The sequence below is a fragment of the Lepus europaeus genome, chromosome 14 (assembly GCF_033115175.1).
Source record: "Lepus europaeus isolate LE1 chromosome 14, mLepTim1.pri, whole genome shotgun sequence".
In the NCBI taxonomy this organism is placed as follows: domain Eukaryota; kingdom Metazoa; phylum Chordata; class Mammalia; order Lagomorpha; family Leporidae; genus Lepus; species Lepus europaeus.
The window spans coordinates 51810566-51830986 of NC_084840.1; the positions used below are offsets into that span (position 1 = coordinate 51810566).

The 20421-nt window shown below is 43.4% G+C and overlaps 1 protein-coding gene across 1 annotated transcript in view; it reads right to left on the bottom strand.

Moving 5' to 3' along the window:
* PCNX2 (pecanex 2) overlaps window positions 1-20421 on the bottom strand; it is a 338333-nt gene that overhangs the window by 83856 nt on the left and 234056 nt on the right. The window contains exon 22 of the mRNA XM_062210622.1: window positions 15061-15167. Within this exon, the coding sequence (XP_062066606.1) occupies window positions 15061-15167 (107 nt within the window). The remainder of the gene's footprint in view (window positions 1-15060; window positions 15168-20421) is intronic.

Below are 20421 nucleotides of genomic sequence, written 5' to 3' on the forward strand. Positions count from 1 at the left end.
GTAAAACCAAAGGAATTCACACTAAGACACATTATATTAAGCTTTTAAAGCTTAAAGACTAAGAAAAACTCTTGAAGCAGGCAATGTGGTATAGCAGGCAAAGCCACCGCCTACAGCACTAGCATCCCATATGGGTGCTGGTTCGTGTCCTGGCTGCTCTTCTTCTGATCTAACTCTCTGCTATAGCTTCAGAAAGTGCGTGGGCCCCTGCACCCACATGGGAGACCGAGAAGAAGCTCTGGGCTCCTGACTTTGGATTGGCTCAGCTCTGGCTGTTGTGGCCATTTGGGGAGTGAACCAGGGAATGGAAGACCTTTCTTTTGGTCTCTCTATCTCTGTGTCTGTAACTGTGTCTCAAATAAATAAATATTTAAAAAGAAAAATAAGGAGAAGTTTGGGGTGAGAAAGAATTCTATGGGTCCTAAAAGGGGAACAGGAGAGATCTTTCCGGTGATTGGAAATGTTCCAGAGCAAATGTTCTTGCATCAACCTCAATATCCAGGTTGTGATGGTTTTGTAAAATGTTACTATTGAAGGAAACTGGTAAAAGGTTCACAGAATAGGATTTCTCTGTCAACTGCATGTAAATATATCATTAGCTAAAAAAATTTTAAGAAAAAAAAAATCCATATCTAAATAGTAGGCCTAAATTTTGTGACTAGAAAACATTTACATGCAATTTTATCTTGGATTCTCACTTGCTTACCCCTCAAATTAGGATTGCTTCTCCTATTTCAGTCAGAAGCATCCAAGAGTACTCAACATTTTAAAGGCAGGATATGAAGTCCACCAATTCGTTCACTGGAAAGTCATAAATACTTAGAGGGTGAAAAGTTTTTCTTCTGTTTCTGCAAATGCTACTAATAAAAATAGTAATAAAAAAAATCCAAGTTGCACACATTTGAGCAGAGTCAGCCAAATGGGGACTTGAATAAATGGAGCAGCAGAGGATTGTAACTGGCTCAAAAGGATGAAATTCTCAGGGTTTTGCTGCATTCTTCTTCAGTCTTAAATAGCCTGATTCAAGGTTGTGACTTTTGGGTCTTATAGACTTCTGACTTTTTTAAAAAGGCCAGGTCATTTATTTGAGTGCTTTCTTTGTTTTCTTTAGACTTATAGGTGTAACTTCTCATGGGAATAAAGGCAAACTTTTTTTATTCATTAGTTACTTGTGATGTGCACAGAATTTGGATCAAGATGAATCAGGCTCTTGAGATATAATTCCCCCTATGGATAAAAACCTGATAATAATCCTTGGTAATGGAACTGCTGTAATTTGTGCAGAGACACACTCAGGACTGCCAAGCTAACTCGGTTCACTCTGTTTCATGCCCACTTGTCTCGGGAGAGATAATCACTTGGGAAGACACATTCTCTGGGTGCACTGTGTCACCAAAGGACATGGCACTTAATAAAATCACACCAATGCTTCTCGTTGAGATGAACTTAATTTTTCCTTTCCTATTTCCTTCACTTCCAAAGCATAACAAGGCCCTTTGTCCACATTAAATCTTAAAATGTATTACAAAACAAAGTCCAACTAAAATTATGCTCCTCACTCTACAACACTTTCGTATCTCATCAAAACATTCAAACATTAACTAAAATTTCAGATGAAGAAATTTATTTTGCAGTTGGCTGTGGCACAGCCAGCTAAGCTTCCACCTGTGATGCCAGCAACCTGTAAGGGCACTGGTTCAAGTCCCAATGCTCCTCTTCTAATCCAGCTCTCTGCTATGGCCTGGGGAAGCAGTAGAAGATGGCCCAGGAGCTTGGGCCCCTGCACCTACATGGGAGACGCAAAAGAAGTTCCTGACTCCTGGATTTGGGTCAGCCCAGCTCTGGCCATTGCGGCCATTTGGGGAGTGAACCAGAGTAAGGAAGACTTCCCTCTGTCTCTCCCCCTCTCTGTAACTCTCTCTCTCAAATAAATAAATAAACTCTTTTAAAAAAGAAATTTATTTTATGTAAGTTTGACATCTCATTCATATATTTCATGATGTCATACCCTACAAAATAATCTGGCCTGGAACTATCATACTATAACCAATGATGCCCAGAGACCCCCAGCTTCAAGCCACCAAAGTTGATTTCTAGTCATGATTCACTATATTATTTGAGGGGTGTAAGAGACAGAAGAATATCATTTTTCTGATCCTTGGTTTTCTGAGTGTATCAAATGCTGAATACATCACAGGACTTCTTGTAGGAAATTAAAACACAAAGTCATAGCTCTAACTGCCTACTGCAAAACATCGCAAGTCAATCCCTTTCACCATAGACCCAAGGGCACGGCACGTGGCAAAAACTGATCTTGCAAAAGCACTATTTCAGGCATGCCGATGGAAGCAGCTCCTGTCCCTGCTGTGCGCTTGCTACTTGCAGGTGGGGAGACTGTTTGGAGAGTGACCTTGCATCTTGGAAGTGGTGGTGTGTCCTCAGGAGAATGTGCAGTGTCTTGTAACAACTAATTTCAATGCAAATTAGGGCTCCATTGTAATGCGCTTTGTTAATGAAAATGATAAAATGATATATTGATGAGCTAGGGCACCTGTGATTTTTTTAAAAAATTGCGTCTCTGTCGGAGCATTGCTGTTTCTGGGACAGTACAGTGTGGAAGAACATTAAGTGTGTGTTTGCTCGCGCCTGGGAGCTGCTGCTCAGCTGTGAAATGGGGAGCGGGTGCCACAGATGACATTGGAAGTGATTGTCATTAAACATCACAGGCATAAAACACTTTGAACAACATAGAGGTGCACAAACAGTCAAACTTAGAAGTAGCAGTTACTGGCTTTATGTAATAAAGGAAGCATTTATAACTTAAAAAAAAAAAACTGATGAGAAAATGGTTTTAATGGCACTGCATCAGTTCAGTATGCCTGGGAATAGACTTTTAAGGGGAAAAAGGAAATGTAGTTTTTATTTGGACAACAGTTCACATTTGTTTTAAAATACTAAAATATGTTTCATTGAATCTTGGCTCTGGAGCACAGGGACAGAAGCCAACAGAAAATCAGTTCATTTGTCTCTCCCAGTCATGCTCCACCCTGCCCAGCTTTTCCCCAATAGCAGTTCTTCACCAGTGGTGGAACATCCTCAGGAGGCTGCCCCAGCACTCTCACTTGTCAATAACTTTACCTAGATAGTGAGTGCTCTATCATTCTGAAATGCTCTTACAATTAGGCTTTTTTAAAAATCCAGACTTTCTACCTGAACAGTTTTCTCCTAGGATCCTCTAAGAGCATCTCCCCCACCTCCTCCAAAACTCAAAGTATACCTCTCTTGCAAAGTCTTCTCTCATTACAGTATCATAAGCTCCAGCTATGCAACTTCCAAATAACAATTCTGAAAAATCCTACTAAGCCTTTATGAAATGTAAAAGGAATATAGTGCATTAAATTGTCCCTGTTTTATCGAGTAATTTTTCTTCTGATTCTCTCGTATGTAATTATTTTTACATTACTGGTCATTTTTCATTTAAAAAAATCCTGAGAGTTTACAGAATTGAGTGAGAGAGAGCCAAATACAGCAATGTGTACAGGATACAGTGTAGTAAGCCCTGTGGAGAGGGGTTGATAACAGAATGCTTTCAGAGTGACAAGAAAAATAAGAGACACTGTCTTCCCATGTTCACATTGTATATGAATTCCACTAATGAGTTCAGGTTGCTGTGTACTAAGAAGCAATGAAGCCAGGCATAGAAACATGCTTGAAGTAGGAAGATTAAATAAGCCCCACCTGATTACAAGAAGCCTATGGGAAGACTGCTAACAGAGAGCCTCAGATGCGAAGATCCCCCTGTACTCAAACCGGTTACTTAACAACGTGGAGGATGGGAACACCTCACAGTGTGGCCTGGACCATTCACTTCCGGTATTGACCAATCTCAGGGAAGGTGTTTTAATTTGAAGCACTCAGTGTTCTTGCTCCATAAATATTAGTTTTCCTTTTATGCACTCTTTTTATTTCAGTACCTATCAGACACAGAGTCCCAGTTCTGTTCTTTGAGCATCACAACCTTTCCAGGAGAACATCAGAATCTCTAAAGGCCACTATTTGGTGGTCTATCCAACAATAAACTGCATGATTAAACAACTTCAGCTACTTTCAGTGAGTGCTCAGGAATCTCACCATGTTATTTTCCAGCCTCTTCTTGGGTTTGGAATTTACAAGTGAGGCTATCCCCATCCCTTAAGAATTACCACCTCCCCTCTCTCCTCTCCACAAAGGGCTATCATGCAGCATCTTGTCAGTCCTGAGGGAACGGGTCTGTGCTTCCCTAGGCAGCCCTCAGGAGCTCTGTGCTCAGCTGTGGGCTCCTCCTTGGCCAGAGTCTGCTCCTTGTGGTCTCATCTGAATACCACACCCACTTAGACACACCTGCTGATCCTGGTGCAGTTTAGTTCAAGGCTGCCTCCTATACATGCCATCCTTTACGAAGTAGACGACAACCCTCCTCCCATATGCCACCTTCTTTTTCAGGCTGAAGATTCCTAACTGTTCCTTGTGTGATACAGTCCATACCTTGGGCAACCTATGTGCCCTACTTGGGTGCTTAGCGGCTTGTCTCCAGCCCTCCCCATCTCAGCCCCTACTTCATTACTTGCTCCAGACGTCATCTAGTTAGTTTGCCTTAGACAGCCCTGTTACTTCTGTGAACCAGATGGTCTGCTCTCTGCCTGCGAAATTCTAAAAGTTCTCAATTAATTCACTAACATTTTGACAAAGCTTCATTGTTCTGAGCAATTTAATTAAAATATTTATTCTTTACTTATTTGAAAGTGAGAGAGAGAGAGATAGAAACTCCAGTTTACTGGTTCACTCCCCAAGTATCTAGATGAAGCTATAAGCTCAGAACTCCATCTGGGTCTCCTACATGGGTGGCAGGGTCCTAATTACTTGAGCCATCACCTGCTGCTCTGAGGGTACACATTAGCTACAAGTTGGAATGGGGAACAGAGTCAGGTCTTGAGCTCAGGCACTCTGATAATGGGATGTGCGTGTCCCAAGCAGGGTTGTATCTGCTGCCCAAAATGCTCAACCTGTCATACTACCCTTGTGTGCGTGGTTTATGGAAAGTAAGAAATTCATATTTCCTCTAATGACTCTCATTTTATTGGGTTTAACTTCATATTCCAGCCTACAGGAATATCCCTCCTCTGCCCTCCAGCTTCCTAACTTTGGCTGCAATGGGATTTACTGTCAGCATCTGGGCCCTCATTTATAATTTGTTCATGGGCACGAAGAGGATGTAGACAGGTATCCTTGACTAGAGCAGTCAAAGAAAGAAACTCTCAACTTTAGACTTGATGTTCTTATTTTTTCAAAATGGATTTTGTTGAATGTTCTCTACCCACCAACCTCTTTTAGGGATAGCATTTAAGATCTTTGTACAAAACACTGAGCTCCTTAAAAGGTGATTTTTTTTCCTTAAGTGCCAAATAGGCACCTTATTATATCTTATGGGCTAATAGTAAAATGCAGCCCTATAATTAAAATTTTCCCTCCCTTTAAAGTTATGGAAGGAAGGGATTTACATAGTTTAGTCTGCAGTAAAGTCATCCCATAATTTATTCAGATATGTTATCAGGTGCCTGGCTATACCCTGGCAAAGGATTCAACATAGTTTCATTTGTTTGATGCTCTGGCTTTAGTTATTGCTGAAATAAAAAAACACAAAGCTCCTTTTTCCATTATGCTGATGGGCCCTGGATCTATTATTATTGATAATAATAAAGGTAGGAAGAACAAAGTAGCCTGCATAGCCATAACAATAGTGATCCTCATCCTTTATATTTATTGAACACCTGCTCATCTTCTCTAACATATTCATTCCAGCCTTCACATCTATTCTTCAAGCAGAGCTTCATTTTTCTTATCTGACAGATCAGAAAAAGGAAACTCAGGGAAGTTAAGCAAGTTGCCCAAGGTCACAGAACAAGTAAGCAGCTGAGCTAGGATATTAGCCCAGTTCTGTACTTATTTCAGGCCTTGGACACTTTCTATTATGTTCCAAAGCCCATCAAATCTCACACACACACACACACACACACAGAATGCCATTTGTGAAAGTGTCTGGCCCACAACAACTATGAAAGGGAGGCACAGTCACAAACGCCCTGTGTGGTCAAAAAGGTTGGTGGCAGCTCAGTGGCCTGAAGTCACTGGCTCCAAGGAGGGCTTTTTTTTAGTTTCCCAAGGAAGTATTCTGCAGAACCCTCACAGCAGGAAAGCTGGTAGTATGGATTTTGGTTCTGAACCTCAGTGTGATACTCAGGGCAGAACCAATGGGGTAAGAGTCAGTGCAGCTCACCCAAGACCACCCTTACAATCAGGCTGAGCTGTCACGCCTGTGATTACTGGATCACAAAAGTGTGGAGTGTTCCTCTTCAGGATATAGTTAGCAGCTGGCAAGTCTGGCTTGCCCTGTTCTTTGTGCTTCCCTGTGTACCTGGCCAGGTTCTCAACAGCTCCAGGCCCCAGTCAGGAAGGTACAAGAACAGCAATGAAGTTCAAGGATGCCCTGGGCAATGAGTGACAACTCGGGGTCCTGAATAAAGTCTCAGGAACCAAAATGAGAAGTCTTTTAAAGTGAATGATTAGAGAAATTCCTATTTAAAGCTGCTTATGGTTCTGTGTGCCCCTCTCTCATCCCCCCAAATCCATATGTTGAAATCCTCATCTGCAATGAGATGGGATGAGGGGTAGGGCCTTTGGGGAGGTGATTAGAAAATGACGGGGGCCAGCGCCGTGGCTCACTTGGTTAATCCTCCGCCTGCAGTGCCTGCATCCCATATGGGCGCTGGGTTCTAGTCCTAGCTGCTCCTCTTCCAGTCCAACTCTCTGCTGTGGCCCGGGAGTGCAGTGGAGGATGGCCCATGTGCTTGGGTCCCTGCACCCGCATGGGAGACCAGGAAGAAGCACCTGGCTCCTGGCTACGGATCGGCGCAGCACTGGCCATAGCAGCCATTTGGAGGGTGAACCAACGGAAGGAAGACCTTCTCTCTGTCTCTCTCTCACTGTCTATATCTCTACCTGTCAAATTTAAAAAAAAAAAAGAAAAGAAAAGAAAGTGACGGTAGAGTCCTCATGAATTGTGTTAGTGTCCGTATGAAAGGGACTGCAGAGAGCACACCAGCCCTCTTTCAGATATGCAGGAAGATACTGGGAAGTCAGCAGTCCCCAGCCTGGAGAGGAGCCTCACAAGAGCCTGACCACATTGACACCCTGATCACAAACTCCTGCCTCCAGGACAGAGGGAAGTAGACATTTGTTGTCTATAAGCCTATATTTATGTATTTGTTGTAGTTGCCTGAATTGCAATAACACGTGTGTGTGTATATATGTGTGTTTGTGTGAGTGTGTGTGTGTTGATGAGCTGCACACAACACTTAAGTGTGGGTGTTGACGAGAGAGACATGTTGAGGAGTTAAGATGGGTTAGCCATCACAGGACTACATCTGGGAGATAGTGGGTCCCCGGATTGACAGATAACAACCCAAATGGGAATGTGGGCCATGTCCTGAACATTCCAAAAGGAATGCAAGCAAAGGAAAAGCAGCAAGAGAAAGTCTTAGTTACACATAATAAAATGGAGGTGTTGAGTCAGGCTAAGGAGCCAAAAATGAGCTCAAGAGTTTAATATCAGAAAACCTCAGCCAAGTGGCTGGGGACATGTGAGCTGCCTCTGTGAACGAACAGGGCAGTGCCTGCCTCATATTTCATTTCATTCTGCTAAGACTCATGTTTGGCCACAGTTAGAAAGACACTGACAAGTAAGTGAGACTATGGCCAACAGGGCCAAGGCAACAGAAAGAAAAGGTGTGAAGCCTCATGTGCCAGACATCTACTGTTTCTGCCTGGCCAGAGTGACTCCCAGAACTTCGGGATAGGAGACCTGGCAGGTGAGGAGACATTTCTCTTTACACTGGACCTGGCAGGGTGGGATGCAAGCTCAGTGCTGCTGGCAGCCCTGTTGTCACCACTATGAGAACTGGCCTGAGGATACAGCAAGCACAGAGGAAGATAGGGCCAGGGGACATGGAGATTGATTCCTGATAACACCACCCCCATCCCAGAGTCTGAGCTGGGCCCAACAAGGCCTTTCAGCTTCATGAGCCAATGAATTCCTAATTTTGCACAAGTCATCTTGAGTTGTTTTCTTGAAATCAAAAGACTCCTAATAAAAGCGAGGGATAGCTTTTATCAAAGGGATTTCCCGCACCTTTGTCCATACCTTTTACTTTCAGGGAGTGACAGCACAAAGGCCAACCTTCATTTCTAAAAATCAGGGGATCTATGTGGTCTGGAAAGCTAAAGAAGGTGCCTGGAGCGCCCCGTGGTACCTCCAAGGCCAAGTGGCCAGTTTGGAGTTGGAGCCTCCTCCACCAGCTCTATTGCTGATGTGGCCTAGGACTTGGTTCAGTCTCTCTCTCTGCTTTCTTTTCCCATTTCTGACTTGAATTTTCTTAGCTGGAGTTCCAGGTCTGTGTCTCAATGATGTTGCTAAGTGGAAAATAAAATGATGAATGTGACCTCATCCTGCTGTTTTGCTGATGGCTGGGAAGGCTCTCACATGCGTACTCAAGGGTGAGATTTGACATTTGAGGTGTTGGTGATGAGCTATTATGCAGATATATTCCAGAAGGAAGTCACTTTTGAGGAACTCCAGTGCACTGAATTTCTCCAACAGCACTGGTTTGAGCTTGTTCTTCATTATGCTGTGGTGTATAATTTTACTCAGGGTCCTATTCCATTTTGCTGAGCAGTGAAAGTATTTGCAAAGTGCAGAGTAGTGAAGCAGGCCACGGGCTGCAGGATGGAGTCAGCCATGCCCACCTGCTTCCCAGCTGTCTGGTGCTGCTGACTCTTCAAGGTCACCCACGAGCGAGGCTCTGTGACTGATTCAGGTTGATGGATGGTTGCAGGGAGCTAAGTCCAGTCCAGCAGGAAGGCAGACTCTGGCTTTGAATCATTGCAGCAAGAGAGGAGAACCCTCAGCTTTCCCAGCTTTCAGGGAAGTGCAAGAGATGGGACTGAATGATTCTTAACAAAAGAAGGCAGGAAATATGCAGCTTTTAAATCCACATTATCTCAAATCCTTTTAGTGCCTTACTCAAAAATATGTGATGTGGGAGGTTTACAGGGTAGGTCTGAGGCATCCAAACACTGAGGTTCCACTCCCCTAGGCCAAGAACCTTGAGCACATCTAATTAAAACATCTTCCCTGAGACTGGTCAATATTCAAAGTGAACATTACAGGCTATGCTGTGACATGTTCTCATACTTTGCATTATTAACACATGACCACATTGAGTACATGGGTTTTTTTGCATCTAAGGCTCTGTGGAATCCATAGAATTCCATTATGCAGGTGGGGCTTGTTTAATCTTGTTGCTCTGAGTGTACTTCAAAGGCTGACCTTAATGCCCCCAGTCTTGCTGTGGATGCTGGCTATGGTTGTGATGGTATAAGATTTATGAAGGTGTTGATATGACTGTTCTCTGCCACTTTAGAAAGAATGCAGGTAGGTTGCAACGACACATAAAATATGTCAAGATGCAGTTGGATGAGAGAAGGTAGACATAAGAAAGGAGGACAAAATTTGGCTGAGAAAAAGAACAGAAACATTGCTAATGGAAAGGATCTACACATTCTTGACAGAACCATGTCTTCTTTGATTTTTATGACTTCTGAGAAGCACCTAGTCACCCCATTTTCCAGATGAGCTAACCAACTAAATAATTTCCCCAGCACCTAACCAAGCATATGAGCTGAGATTTTATTCAATGTCTGACCAAACCCAGAGCTTATATACCATCACTCCATCAGGAAGAGCTGAGGATTAAGCAGAGACAAGTACCTTCTTGCTGTTCAAGAAAGGTCTAAAGACATAGCCTGAAAAGTTGCTGCATTTGTGAAGTCACACAGACTGATTTCCTCCTGGTTAAAGCCTAGCACAGCGGCTGGCATTGTGGATTAGCAGGGTAAGCCACTGCTTGTGGTGCTGGTTTCCCATATGGGCACCAGTTTGTGTCCCAATTGCTCCACTTCCAATGCAGTTCCCTGCTAATGGGTCTGGAAAAGCAGTGGAGAATGGCCCAAGTGCTTGAGCCCCTGCACCCATGTAGGAAATCTGGAAGAACTTCCTGGCCCCTGGTTTTGGCCCAAGCCAGCCCCAGCTATTGAGGCTATTTGGGGAGTGAACCAATGAATGGAAGATTTCTCTGTCTCTCCCTTTATCCCTCTGAAGCTCTGCTTTTCAAATAAATAATAAATAATAAATATTTTTTTATTTGAAAGGCAGGAGTTACAGAGAGAGGTAAAGACAGAAAGAGAGAGAGAGGTCTTCTATTTGCCAGTTCACTCTCCAAATTGCTGCAACAGACAGAGCTGAGCCAAACCAAAGCCAGGAGCCAGGAGCCAGGAGCTTCTTCTGGGTTTCCCATATGGGTCCAGGGGCCCAAGGAGTAGGGTCATCCTCTGATGCTTTCCCAGGTGCATTAGCAAACAGTTGGATCAGAAGTGGAGGAGTGGGACTCAAATCACTGCTCATATGGGATGCCAGCACTGCAGGCAGGGGCTTTAACCTGCTGCACCACAGCACCGGCCCTTAATAAATAAATCTTAAAAAAAAAAGTCTAGAACAGTGAACTCACACACACACAGATACTTAACACACATTTGTTGTGAAGGATGATGCCCAAAACAATATAACATTTGTAAAACAATACAGAGAGTAATCTAGAGACATAACCACTATGATAAGCTATATTTTTCTTACAGTTAGCTGTTACATACCCATATGAGTTACATTTCATAAAAAAATTGACAAATCCAAGCAAAATCACTGTTACAGTAACTGAAAAGAGTTAACTCATTTAAGACAAGAGAATGTGGATTTAAAAGCTACACATTTCCTTTCTTCCTTTGTTTAGAATGGGAGTTTTCATTCTTTAAAGGAGCTGAAAATATTCAACTCATTCAGAGCAAAGATGTTGGCTGAGACAATTGGGCACATGAGTCATGTACTTTCCAGCTCAAATGTTTGTTTCGTGTTAATGACAAAGGTTGATTATTTAGTAACTATTTATATTCAAGTAGAATGATAAACAATAATATCTGAATATGTTTCTAAAGCTTTTACCAGAACACAAAGACAAATCGTTATAGGAATTCAGAAAAGGAATTTCCAATTGGAGAGATCAAGACAGCTTCATGGCAGAGTTGCCATTTAAATTGGACTCTGCCAAGTAGCTGTGGACAAGAAATGAAGAAGCAGAGGTACAGGGAGGGTAGGTCATTCTATGTGAAAGGAACAGCTCAAGGAAAGGTTTAGAATGAAATAGCCACAGTATACAACACATAGACAAGTGGTAAGAGATGAGATGGAAAGTGAGGACAAGGAGGGTCTGTCTATATCTGTACAATATGGTAGCTGGCTATTTAAGCTGAAAAGAATTAATTTTAAACAGAGCTGCAAATTCAGTCCCGTATTCAGAATAGTCACATATTTCAAAAGCTTAGTGGCCATGTGGGCTGGTGGCGCCATGTTGGAAAGCACAGACATACAGTGTTTCCATTGTCCTGACTTTCTTATGGGGGACAGTCTCGTCTGTGTGGTGCTTCTCCTTGTTCCTCAGGCAGAGTGAGCCAGCACAGGTTTTTGAGGACACTGACATATTGAGAGCTGTATTTCAGGACCACTAAGCTGGAGCTATGTGTGGGAAGAGATGAGTGAGCAGAGGATCTGGAGCCTAAGGTAATGGGGCGTGTAGGGGAAGACATGTTTGTCTCATGTGTCAGAAAGACACAGAATCAGGGGACAGGAATTCTGCACATTTCAGGACAGGCCATGTGGGGAAAACAGATGAGCCATAGTTATTGCTTATTACTTCCTTGACTTTTCAAATAATTTCATTAGAGTGCAGGGTTCACTGGAGATCTGTGAAAACCAAAGTCAGCTTTAAAAGCCTCAAAAAAGACTGTGAAGTAACAGGGTTGAAAAGGGAGAGGCATCCTAGAAGAGGAGACTACAAGTGACCCCCTAGAGGTGACCCCGAACATACACACACACAGGGCAGTGTGCTTCACCGTGGCTAAGTGCTCAGCAGAAAGAGCCTATGGAGGCCCTTTAAAAACGATGGAATGGCTTCTAAAAAATAAAGGAGAATCAACTACACAACTTGATCACTCCTTTGTATCAAACCCAAAAGAAGGGCCGGCGCCATGGCTCACTTGGCTAATCCTCTGCCTGTGGTGCCGGCACCCAGGGTTCTAGTCCTGGTAGGGGCGCTGGATTCTGTCCTGGTTGCTCCTCTTCCAGGCCAGCTCTCTGCTGTGGCCCGGGAAGGCAGTGGAGGATGGCCCAAGTGCCTGGGCCCCTGCACCCGCATGGGAGACCAGGAGGAAGCACCTGGCTCCTGGCTTTGGATTGGCACAGCACGCCGGCCGTAGCGGCCATTTGGGGGGTGAACCAATGGAAAAGGAAGTACCTTTCTCTCTGTCTCTCTCTCTCACACTGTCTAACTCTGCCTGAAAAAAAAGAAAGAGAGAGAGAGAGAGAGAGAGAGAGAGAGAGAGAAATTAGAACAGGTTCACATAAACTTCTCAATAAGAACACTAGAAAAAGCTTTAAAACAGAATGTGATTTCCAGAGTGTTTGCAAGCATGCAGATGAGATTTCCTGCCACTTCCTCTTCTGGTACCTGCTACTCTGCTGTCCTGAATCTCAACCACTGATTTTTTAAGCAGACGGGACACTGGATTCTATAATCTAAAGTATTCGCAGGAGGCAACAATAGATTTTCAGCAGACTGGGTTTTACACCAGGAACTCTTTCCTCTGGTGCACCTGAAAGCTTTCTTTCCCTTGGCTCCTTCAGCAAGACCTTGTAAAGGGAGAACATCCTTATGCATACCCACAGACCTTGACGTCCCCTTCCAACCCATGAAGTGTCCACCAACAATAGATACCCCTTCCCAACAAAGGACTAAGCTGTGTTTTTTCTTGATGAAAAGAATGGACTACAACAGAATCTGTTCTTTGTGAAACTGAAAACTCGGACCCAAACATATCCTAACAGGGCTGCAGACTTGTAGGAGTGAAGAGGTTAAATAGCAAAACACACTACTCCTACTTCCATGAAGATATTAGAAGTTCTTTGATATTTTCCTATATTAAACCTTAGCCTAGCAAAAAAGACTGATTCTCTGAGAACTGGAGACAAAAAGCAACATTTTTTTTATAGTGAGTCAATTTTAAAATGTTTTACATTTCTTTCACTGAGTAAGGAAAAATAATGAAATTCCAGCCCTGTTAACTGACAGCAAGTACAACTTTTAGGATTCCAAAAAGGTGCCCCAAATTGCTTTCTCCTCAAAAAGCTTATGGGCAAGCCAGTTCTGGTGATGGTCTTTTCCTCTCTACGTCTGTTCGTATGCATACCCGTTTAGACAAATGCAAAATTGAAAATTTGTGTATAACTTTCCAGATGACTTTACTTTCATTGGAACAAAAGATCTACTACTATTAGAAGAGGAGGAATCTTCCAGAAAGTTCCTCCCCTATCTCCTCATGATCTCCCAGCACTGGCTCATGGTAGAGCCCTTTGGGAGGGTTAGTTTTCCACAGGGCACCCCTGAACACAGACTTCTGAGCTTGCTGGGAGGAGAAGCACACACTCACGGTGAACACCTGTCACATGGGCCATGGTGGGACCAGGGCTTCTCTACAGAGCAGGCAGATAATATTGCCAGCTCAGGCACATGGGGTGCTTACTGTATGCCAGGCCCCAACCTAGGAGTTTTATGTATGGTAACTCATTTTCTGTGAAGTAGGTCCAATTATTTCACCCCAACTTTATCGATGAGGGAAGAGAGGCATGATGTCACCAGTGGTCAGTGGTGGAGGCGAGATAAGAAATCTGTCAGGCTGCATCCCCAGCCTGGATCAGAGGAGCATTTCACAGTCACATAAACCATCTCAGGAGAAAAGCGAGACTGTAAGGGATATGCGGCACTTGGTAAAGTGTGAGTGCTGCAAGATGTTAAGCACATCAGAGAAAAAGGATTAGGGCTTGGATATCACAGTAGAGAGAAGGCCAGAAGGTCAGGGCCCAGGAGATTTGACATGGAGGCCCACCCCAGCACACAGAGCAGCCAGCAGCCTCTGCCTAGCTGGAGTCAGCCTGGCTCTTGGGCCTCCTGCCTTCTGTCTCGGACTGTCCTCGAACCCTCCCCGCACATCCATTAAGAAGTCTTTAGAATTACACGGCGAGGAGGAGTCTGTATTGTGGTGCAGCAGGTAGCTTCCTGTTCCAGCCTCCAACCCAGCTCCCTGTTAATGTGCCTGGGAAGGCGCAGGAAGATGGCCCAAATTCTTGGGCCTCTGCTATGCACAAGAGAGACCTCCTGGCTTCTGTCTGGCAAAGCCCAAGCTGTTGTGGGCATCTGGGGAGTGAATCACAAGTGAAGAGCTCTTCCTATCCCTCTCCCTCTCCCTCTAATTCTGTCATTCTGCCTCTCAAACAAATAAATGAATATCTTTAGAATATGCATATATATGTATATGTATATAATTACTTAGTGAACTACTTCTCTTGTCTTTACCCCTTTCCTTAAAAATAACACCACTCACTCCACCCCTGCTCCAAAGAGTCAAGAAAAACTTCTACAAGTTCAAGAGTTTTTGTGCAGTGGGTCGTGTATGGCTACATTTTAGGAATGCTCACCAAGAGGGAAAGCGTGCCATCCAGGGACAGCCCCATCACCAAGAATGGCTTATTCAATAACCTTTCCTGGGTCAACGACCATAATCTGGCAGCCAGAACTCACTTTTCCTTCACAGCTGGTGAAACTTGGACTAGTATCTGACAGCTAATCTTCAATCAGTCATGTTTTTCCCAGGGCCCTGAACACCCAAGAAAGACAGGCCTGGCCCCATCCCACCCCACAGCAGGGCAAAGGCTACAGCTGGGGACCTTTTAACAGAGGCAGGAAAAGGAGCCCTCCGCAGTGCAAATCTGAGTGACACAAGTTAGCATAGATTGCAGGATCTTACTTGTAGTTTTTCTCCCAGAATTTCACTGGCCTGACATATGATGTGATGAAAATGACACTCCCAAGAAATGGGCTCAACGGAGTAGAAAAGATTGACGTGGCAATCGCCTGAAAGAAAAGCATGGCAGAGTCTGAGAATGTTGAGTTAAGGCAAAAAATATATATATGTTTTCAATTCTACTTCAGATTTTGCCAAGTTGTCTCTAAAGCTGTCCAGAGAAAGGACAATCTCTCTACACACAGATTTAGAAATATAAAACTTTCAGCAGCATCCTGCGAGGTCTCATTTCACCATGTAAACCAAATGATTCTCATAAACAAACCCCAGTGCTCTCAGTCTAATTCATGGCAAGGAGTTAATATCTAAGAATTGAAAAGAACAGTTTATTTGTTCCAGGATGTCATCAGCTGAACAGAACACACTGTGATACATTTACTAAAGGACTCAGTAGCTTAATAGATTATTAAAATTAAATTATACTCTAAAAATAGATAAATGGCATTGTCTGGGAAGGTGGAATTTCTGTTTCTTGAAGAATCTTTTGCCACTATTAAAAATTATATATAATATATATATATATTTGGAACAAGGACATAAGCCTCAGCCATTTTAGGTTTCTTATTACCTCTGCCTTTTTTCACCCCATCCTTGCATTCTTCCCCAGATTTGGAAGCCTGTGGACCAGACATGAAGAACCAGTATGGAGAAGCTCATCTCTGCCTAGCGCCTCCCCACTCCCACCCCTACCCACCTAAGATATAAAAGGGCCCATCGGGCAGATGTGGTCCAAGGAGGCCACACAGCATATCCTTCCTGTTCTACCAGGTGTGAAGACTAGGATCTCTCCACTCCTCTACTCCTGTCTGGTCCACCACCTACAAGGCTGATCTTGCCTACTGGAAGAGAATGACAGTGGTGCTCTCACTGCTGCACAAATGGAGGTCTTATCCTGCAGCTGGGTTGTTCAGGAAGTTTGGGCACTGAGTAAGAAAGAAATGCTTGGCTCTGATTGGGAGGCATCATCTGTCATTATCAAGCAGGACAAGGGTGTAACTCAAGCTTCAGTGTTCTAACAGAGTCTGATTGGCAGGGCCTCCGGTTCCTAGGTAAGGGTGGGGGTGGAGGCAGGAGTTCTTTAATGGCCCCATTTATATGTAAACTATAGAAAGGCAATTGAGTATTGTGCTGTCCACATATATGGTCCCATATATTTTCCTAGATTTAAGATCAGATTTTTGCTTTAAGAGTGGAGGTGCCTCTTTATCCACTTTCTATTTACTCGTAAACATCTTCAGGAATGAAATGATCTATTTTCTATTAATAATCCATTCCCTTGCGGAATTGTTTAGGTACCAAAGCAATCTCTGTTGTGCTGCAATTTAAATCCAATTCCTTTTATTTTGACCTGGGTGCACATGGAGAAGCAGAGAACAAGGTGCTACTAAAAGCTGAAAACACCTGTCTAGTGGCAGGAGTATTTAGCTATTTTCAGCTTTCTGCCTAAGGAAACTGATGAGTGATACGCATGTAGCATTCCTGTGCCTGTTGTCACTGGAGGAAAAGGGAATTGCATGAGATATCACTGAGTAAAGACATTGAAAAGTATTAGAAGGCAGAGTCAGGTTGCAGGAATGGGTTTCTGAGGGCAGATGTTAAGGAGGAAAGGAGAGGTAAGTGCCCTCTAGGGTGACAGAGGGTTGCTCCGCAGCTTGCAGGGGACCTAGGACAAAGCCAAGGGAAGCTGGGGCTGGGCAGGGTGCTATCGGGCATTGCTCTTTTTCTGAATTCTAACATGTCCCCAAAGATTATGTTGTACATTTTTAAATGCCAGAAGCAATTATCTAGAAATTAAGAAGTGAGGAAGCAGTGCTAGACTTTAAATAAAGTTCAGTGTGGTAGGAAAGGAAAGGAAGTCTAACTTGCTAGGGAGGCACAGAATTGAACAGATGGCCTCAGGGAATGTTTGACTGGGGAAAGATCAATAAAGAAATGCAGCTGGGTCTGGGCAGACAGGAGAGATGGTGATTGCTCCTGGGAAAGCTGTGCAGGAGAGAGGGGCTCCAGACACCCCAGGAATGCACAGCCCTCCTGTATTTCTTTCTGGGAGAAACAGCCAACTGAAAGCAAAATCACTAGAAGCTCAAAAAGATGTACCACATAGAAAGTAGCCTTCTCGACACACGAGTTTAGTAGAGAAAATCCGGCGCAGTCTCTAATTATGAGGAGACAGCCATCTTGTATGGTCTCTGTACATATTGAAAGGGTAGGCACTCTCATCTTTCCCTGGAGATTACAATCTCTGCAGCTAACAGCGGCTACCAAGGGAGAAAACGTGCTAGTACTAGAAAAAGCAATTTACCAAACAGTGCCCCGCTGGCCTAAAAGCTGATTCAGTTCCAAAATGGAGCAAATTAGTCCCTTCTCAATGCTGAGATGGAACCCACAGCTTCGTAATTGGGCGATAAAACAATTAAGGCTTCAACATTAGTCAAGATCCAAGACTAACATTTAGGAATGCAATAGCTTTGTCTGGATGGCAGACACATCCAGTTTTCTCAACTTGTTTATCTCATTATATTCTGAACAGGATGCTGTTGTGCTCCAGGTGGTACACATCCACCTTAACAACTGAGCAACCATGGGGAGGTGGCTGAAGTGAGAGAGAAGCAAGAAAGGCCCCCTAAGCCCCAACTGAGGGCCATCGGAAGCCTCCAAGGAAGCAGGTGTCACTAATAGGGCACTTTTAGGAACAAAGCATGGGGATTGATCTCCAAAACAGAACAACCAGATGCTCCATGAAATCGGTATTTCGGCCGGCCCCGTGGCTCACTAGGCTAATCCTCCGCCTTGCGGCGCCGGCACACCGGGTTCTAGTCCCGGTCGGGGTGCCAGATTCTGTCCCGGTTGCCCGTCTTCCAGGCCAGCTCTCTGCTGTGGCCAGGGAGTGCAGTGGAGGATGGCCCAGGTCCTTGGGCCCTGCACCCCATGGGAGACCAGGAGAAGCACCTGGCTCCTGCCATCGGATCAGCGCGGTGCGCAGGCCGCAGCGCGCCTACCGCGGCGGCCATTGGAGGGTGAACCAACGGCAAAAGGAAGACCTTTCTCTCTGTCTCTCTCTCTCACTGTCCACTCTGCCTGTCAAAAAAAAAAATAAAAATAAAAATAAAAAAAAATCGGTATCTCAAATGTTTCAGTTTTTTAAGAGAATGATTCTACACATCATCAACTACTTAAGATGCAATGTGTATAAGCTGAGATAAATGCTAATAGTACTTTTATTATTAGAGGAGATATTAAGTGCCAGGTATCATGCGCTTGTGTGTGAACCCTCAACACACACATAGGAGCCAAAGCAATTGACAATTATGGCTCCCAGAGCAATCTTCATCTGGAACTACAAAGGAATAATTAGCACTACTGAATTCACCTAACAAGATGTAATCACCCATAAAAAATGCTGCAAGATAGAAGTGAACCCAAAGTTATGATAAAATTGGGAATAATAAACTTCAACTTTTAAATTCTTAGTGTAACTCCTCAACTACAAATTTGCATTAATCTTATAATTTTCATTTAATAAACATGCTTTAAATTCTAAACAGGGAACCTTATACATACACATCAGAAATAAATAAAAAAATCATCTTGCAGTTCCATCTCTTTGTATTCATTTTAAAGGACTCTTTTAGAGAAACTAAAATGGCTGGCATTATAGAAAATACTTGCAGTTGAAGGGAAGGGGGTGTGTGCAAACTTAGGCTTTTACAAGTAGTTTTTTCCCCCTTAGTTTTAGTTTTGCCAAATATACCTGAAACACTTTAGAAATATCTGAAGATCAAAGAATAGAAACATGAAACAATGTGCATTGTGTGGCCAGTTCTTGGTATGCTTAAAAATATTTTTTAAACAAATGAATCTGGAAAATAGCCTTTTTAAAATATATAAAAATGTATAATATATTATCATTTATCTCAAGTATGTTTCTACTCCTGTATACAAAGGTCAGGTCCCAGATGCTCCTTATGAATTGTCTTAATGAGCCTTATGGAAATTTCATACGAAAGGAAGCTCCAAGTAGGCTTATTAAAACTGGCTAACATTCAGCCCAACTTCCAAAGTGACCACTGCAGCTGAGGGTATGGTCAAGTAGGGTCAGCAACATTGCAGGCAGAACTGTAAATTTCTTGTTAGAGATGCCCCCTGCCTTTACCTGGCCAGCTCTCCTCCCAGGCCAGCCAAGTAATGAAAGTCACAGCTGAATTTCTATTAAGAGCTATGGGTTATTTAAATATGTGCTTTTTTCAAAAATTTGAATAATCACCTTGTAACAATGATCAAATTTGGTCTATGTTATGTCATGATTTTAAGAAATCTTATTTCAACCAGATATTTTGGAGACATGATAGTTATCTTAATGAGAAAGCCCCAGAGGCTTAAAGGGTTAAATACTTGTAAAATCCTACAGGTGCTTTCAAAAATACTGTGAAGTAAGCAAGTGCCTCTTGTTGGTTGATGAGTTTATAATTTTAAATTGTCAGCAAGCGATCTAGGACTTGCTCCCTCATTTCTCTATTCTAAGCCCAACTTGTTCTTTCATTTCTCTATTCTCTTCAAGGTAGGAAACTAACTCTATTATGAAGGAATCTGTAGGATGCACAATTTAATCTTTAGACCTTATAAAAGAGATGGCTAACATTTTTCTGCAATAGCATAGCCAAAATAAGAACTCAAATAATAATCTCATAGCTAGATTCACTTTGCCATCAGCAAAGTATACAGTAAGTAGAAAAAAACCTCCCTTTCAGACCAAAGGGAAAGAAAGTTTTAAAGTGAGAATATAATTTTCCTCATGGGCATTGTCTACCTTAGAAAAACTACTACAGAACATGCCTGTGACTATAGACTTGTAGTTCAGGCCACCGAAGATTAGAGATGGGAAACGGGCACTCCCTTGACTTGCATCCTCTGGTCTGCTTTAACACAAACCAGGAGGAAAAGAAAGCTAGGCATCAGAAGCAATGGGTGGCAGGCCTATTAATGGCTGATCTGTACAGTGATCTGCCCTCAAGGAGACCCAACAGGCCAGTCCACTGCAGTGGCTTTCAATGTGGTAAGCCTGGGCTTCAGCAGAAGTCAGCTTGTGAAGAGCCCTGGCAGCTCTGCCAAGAGTTGGATCACTGGAAATGGACCTGCCCTGGAGTCGAAGGATGCCCAGGTCAGAGCCACAGATCTTATTGGCTCTAAGCTGAAAAGCCCTTCACTCAGCCCAACTTCCAAAGTGACCACTGCAGCTGAGGGGATGGTCAAGTAGGGTCAGCAACATTGCAGGCAGAACTGTAAATTTCTTGTTAGAGATGCCAC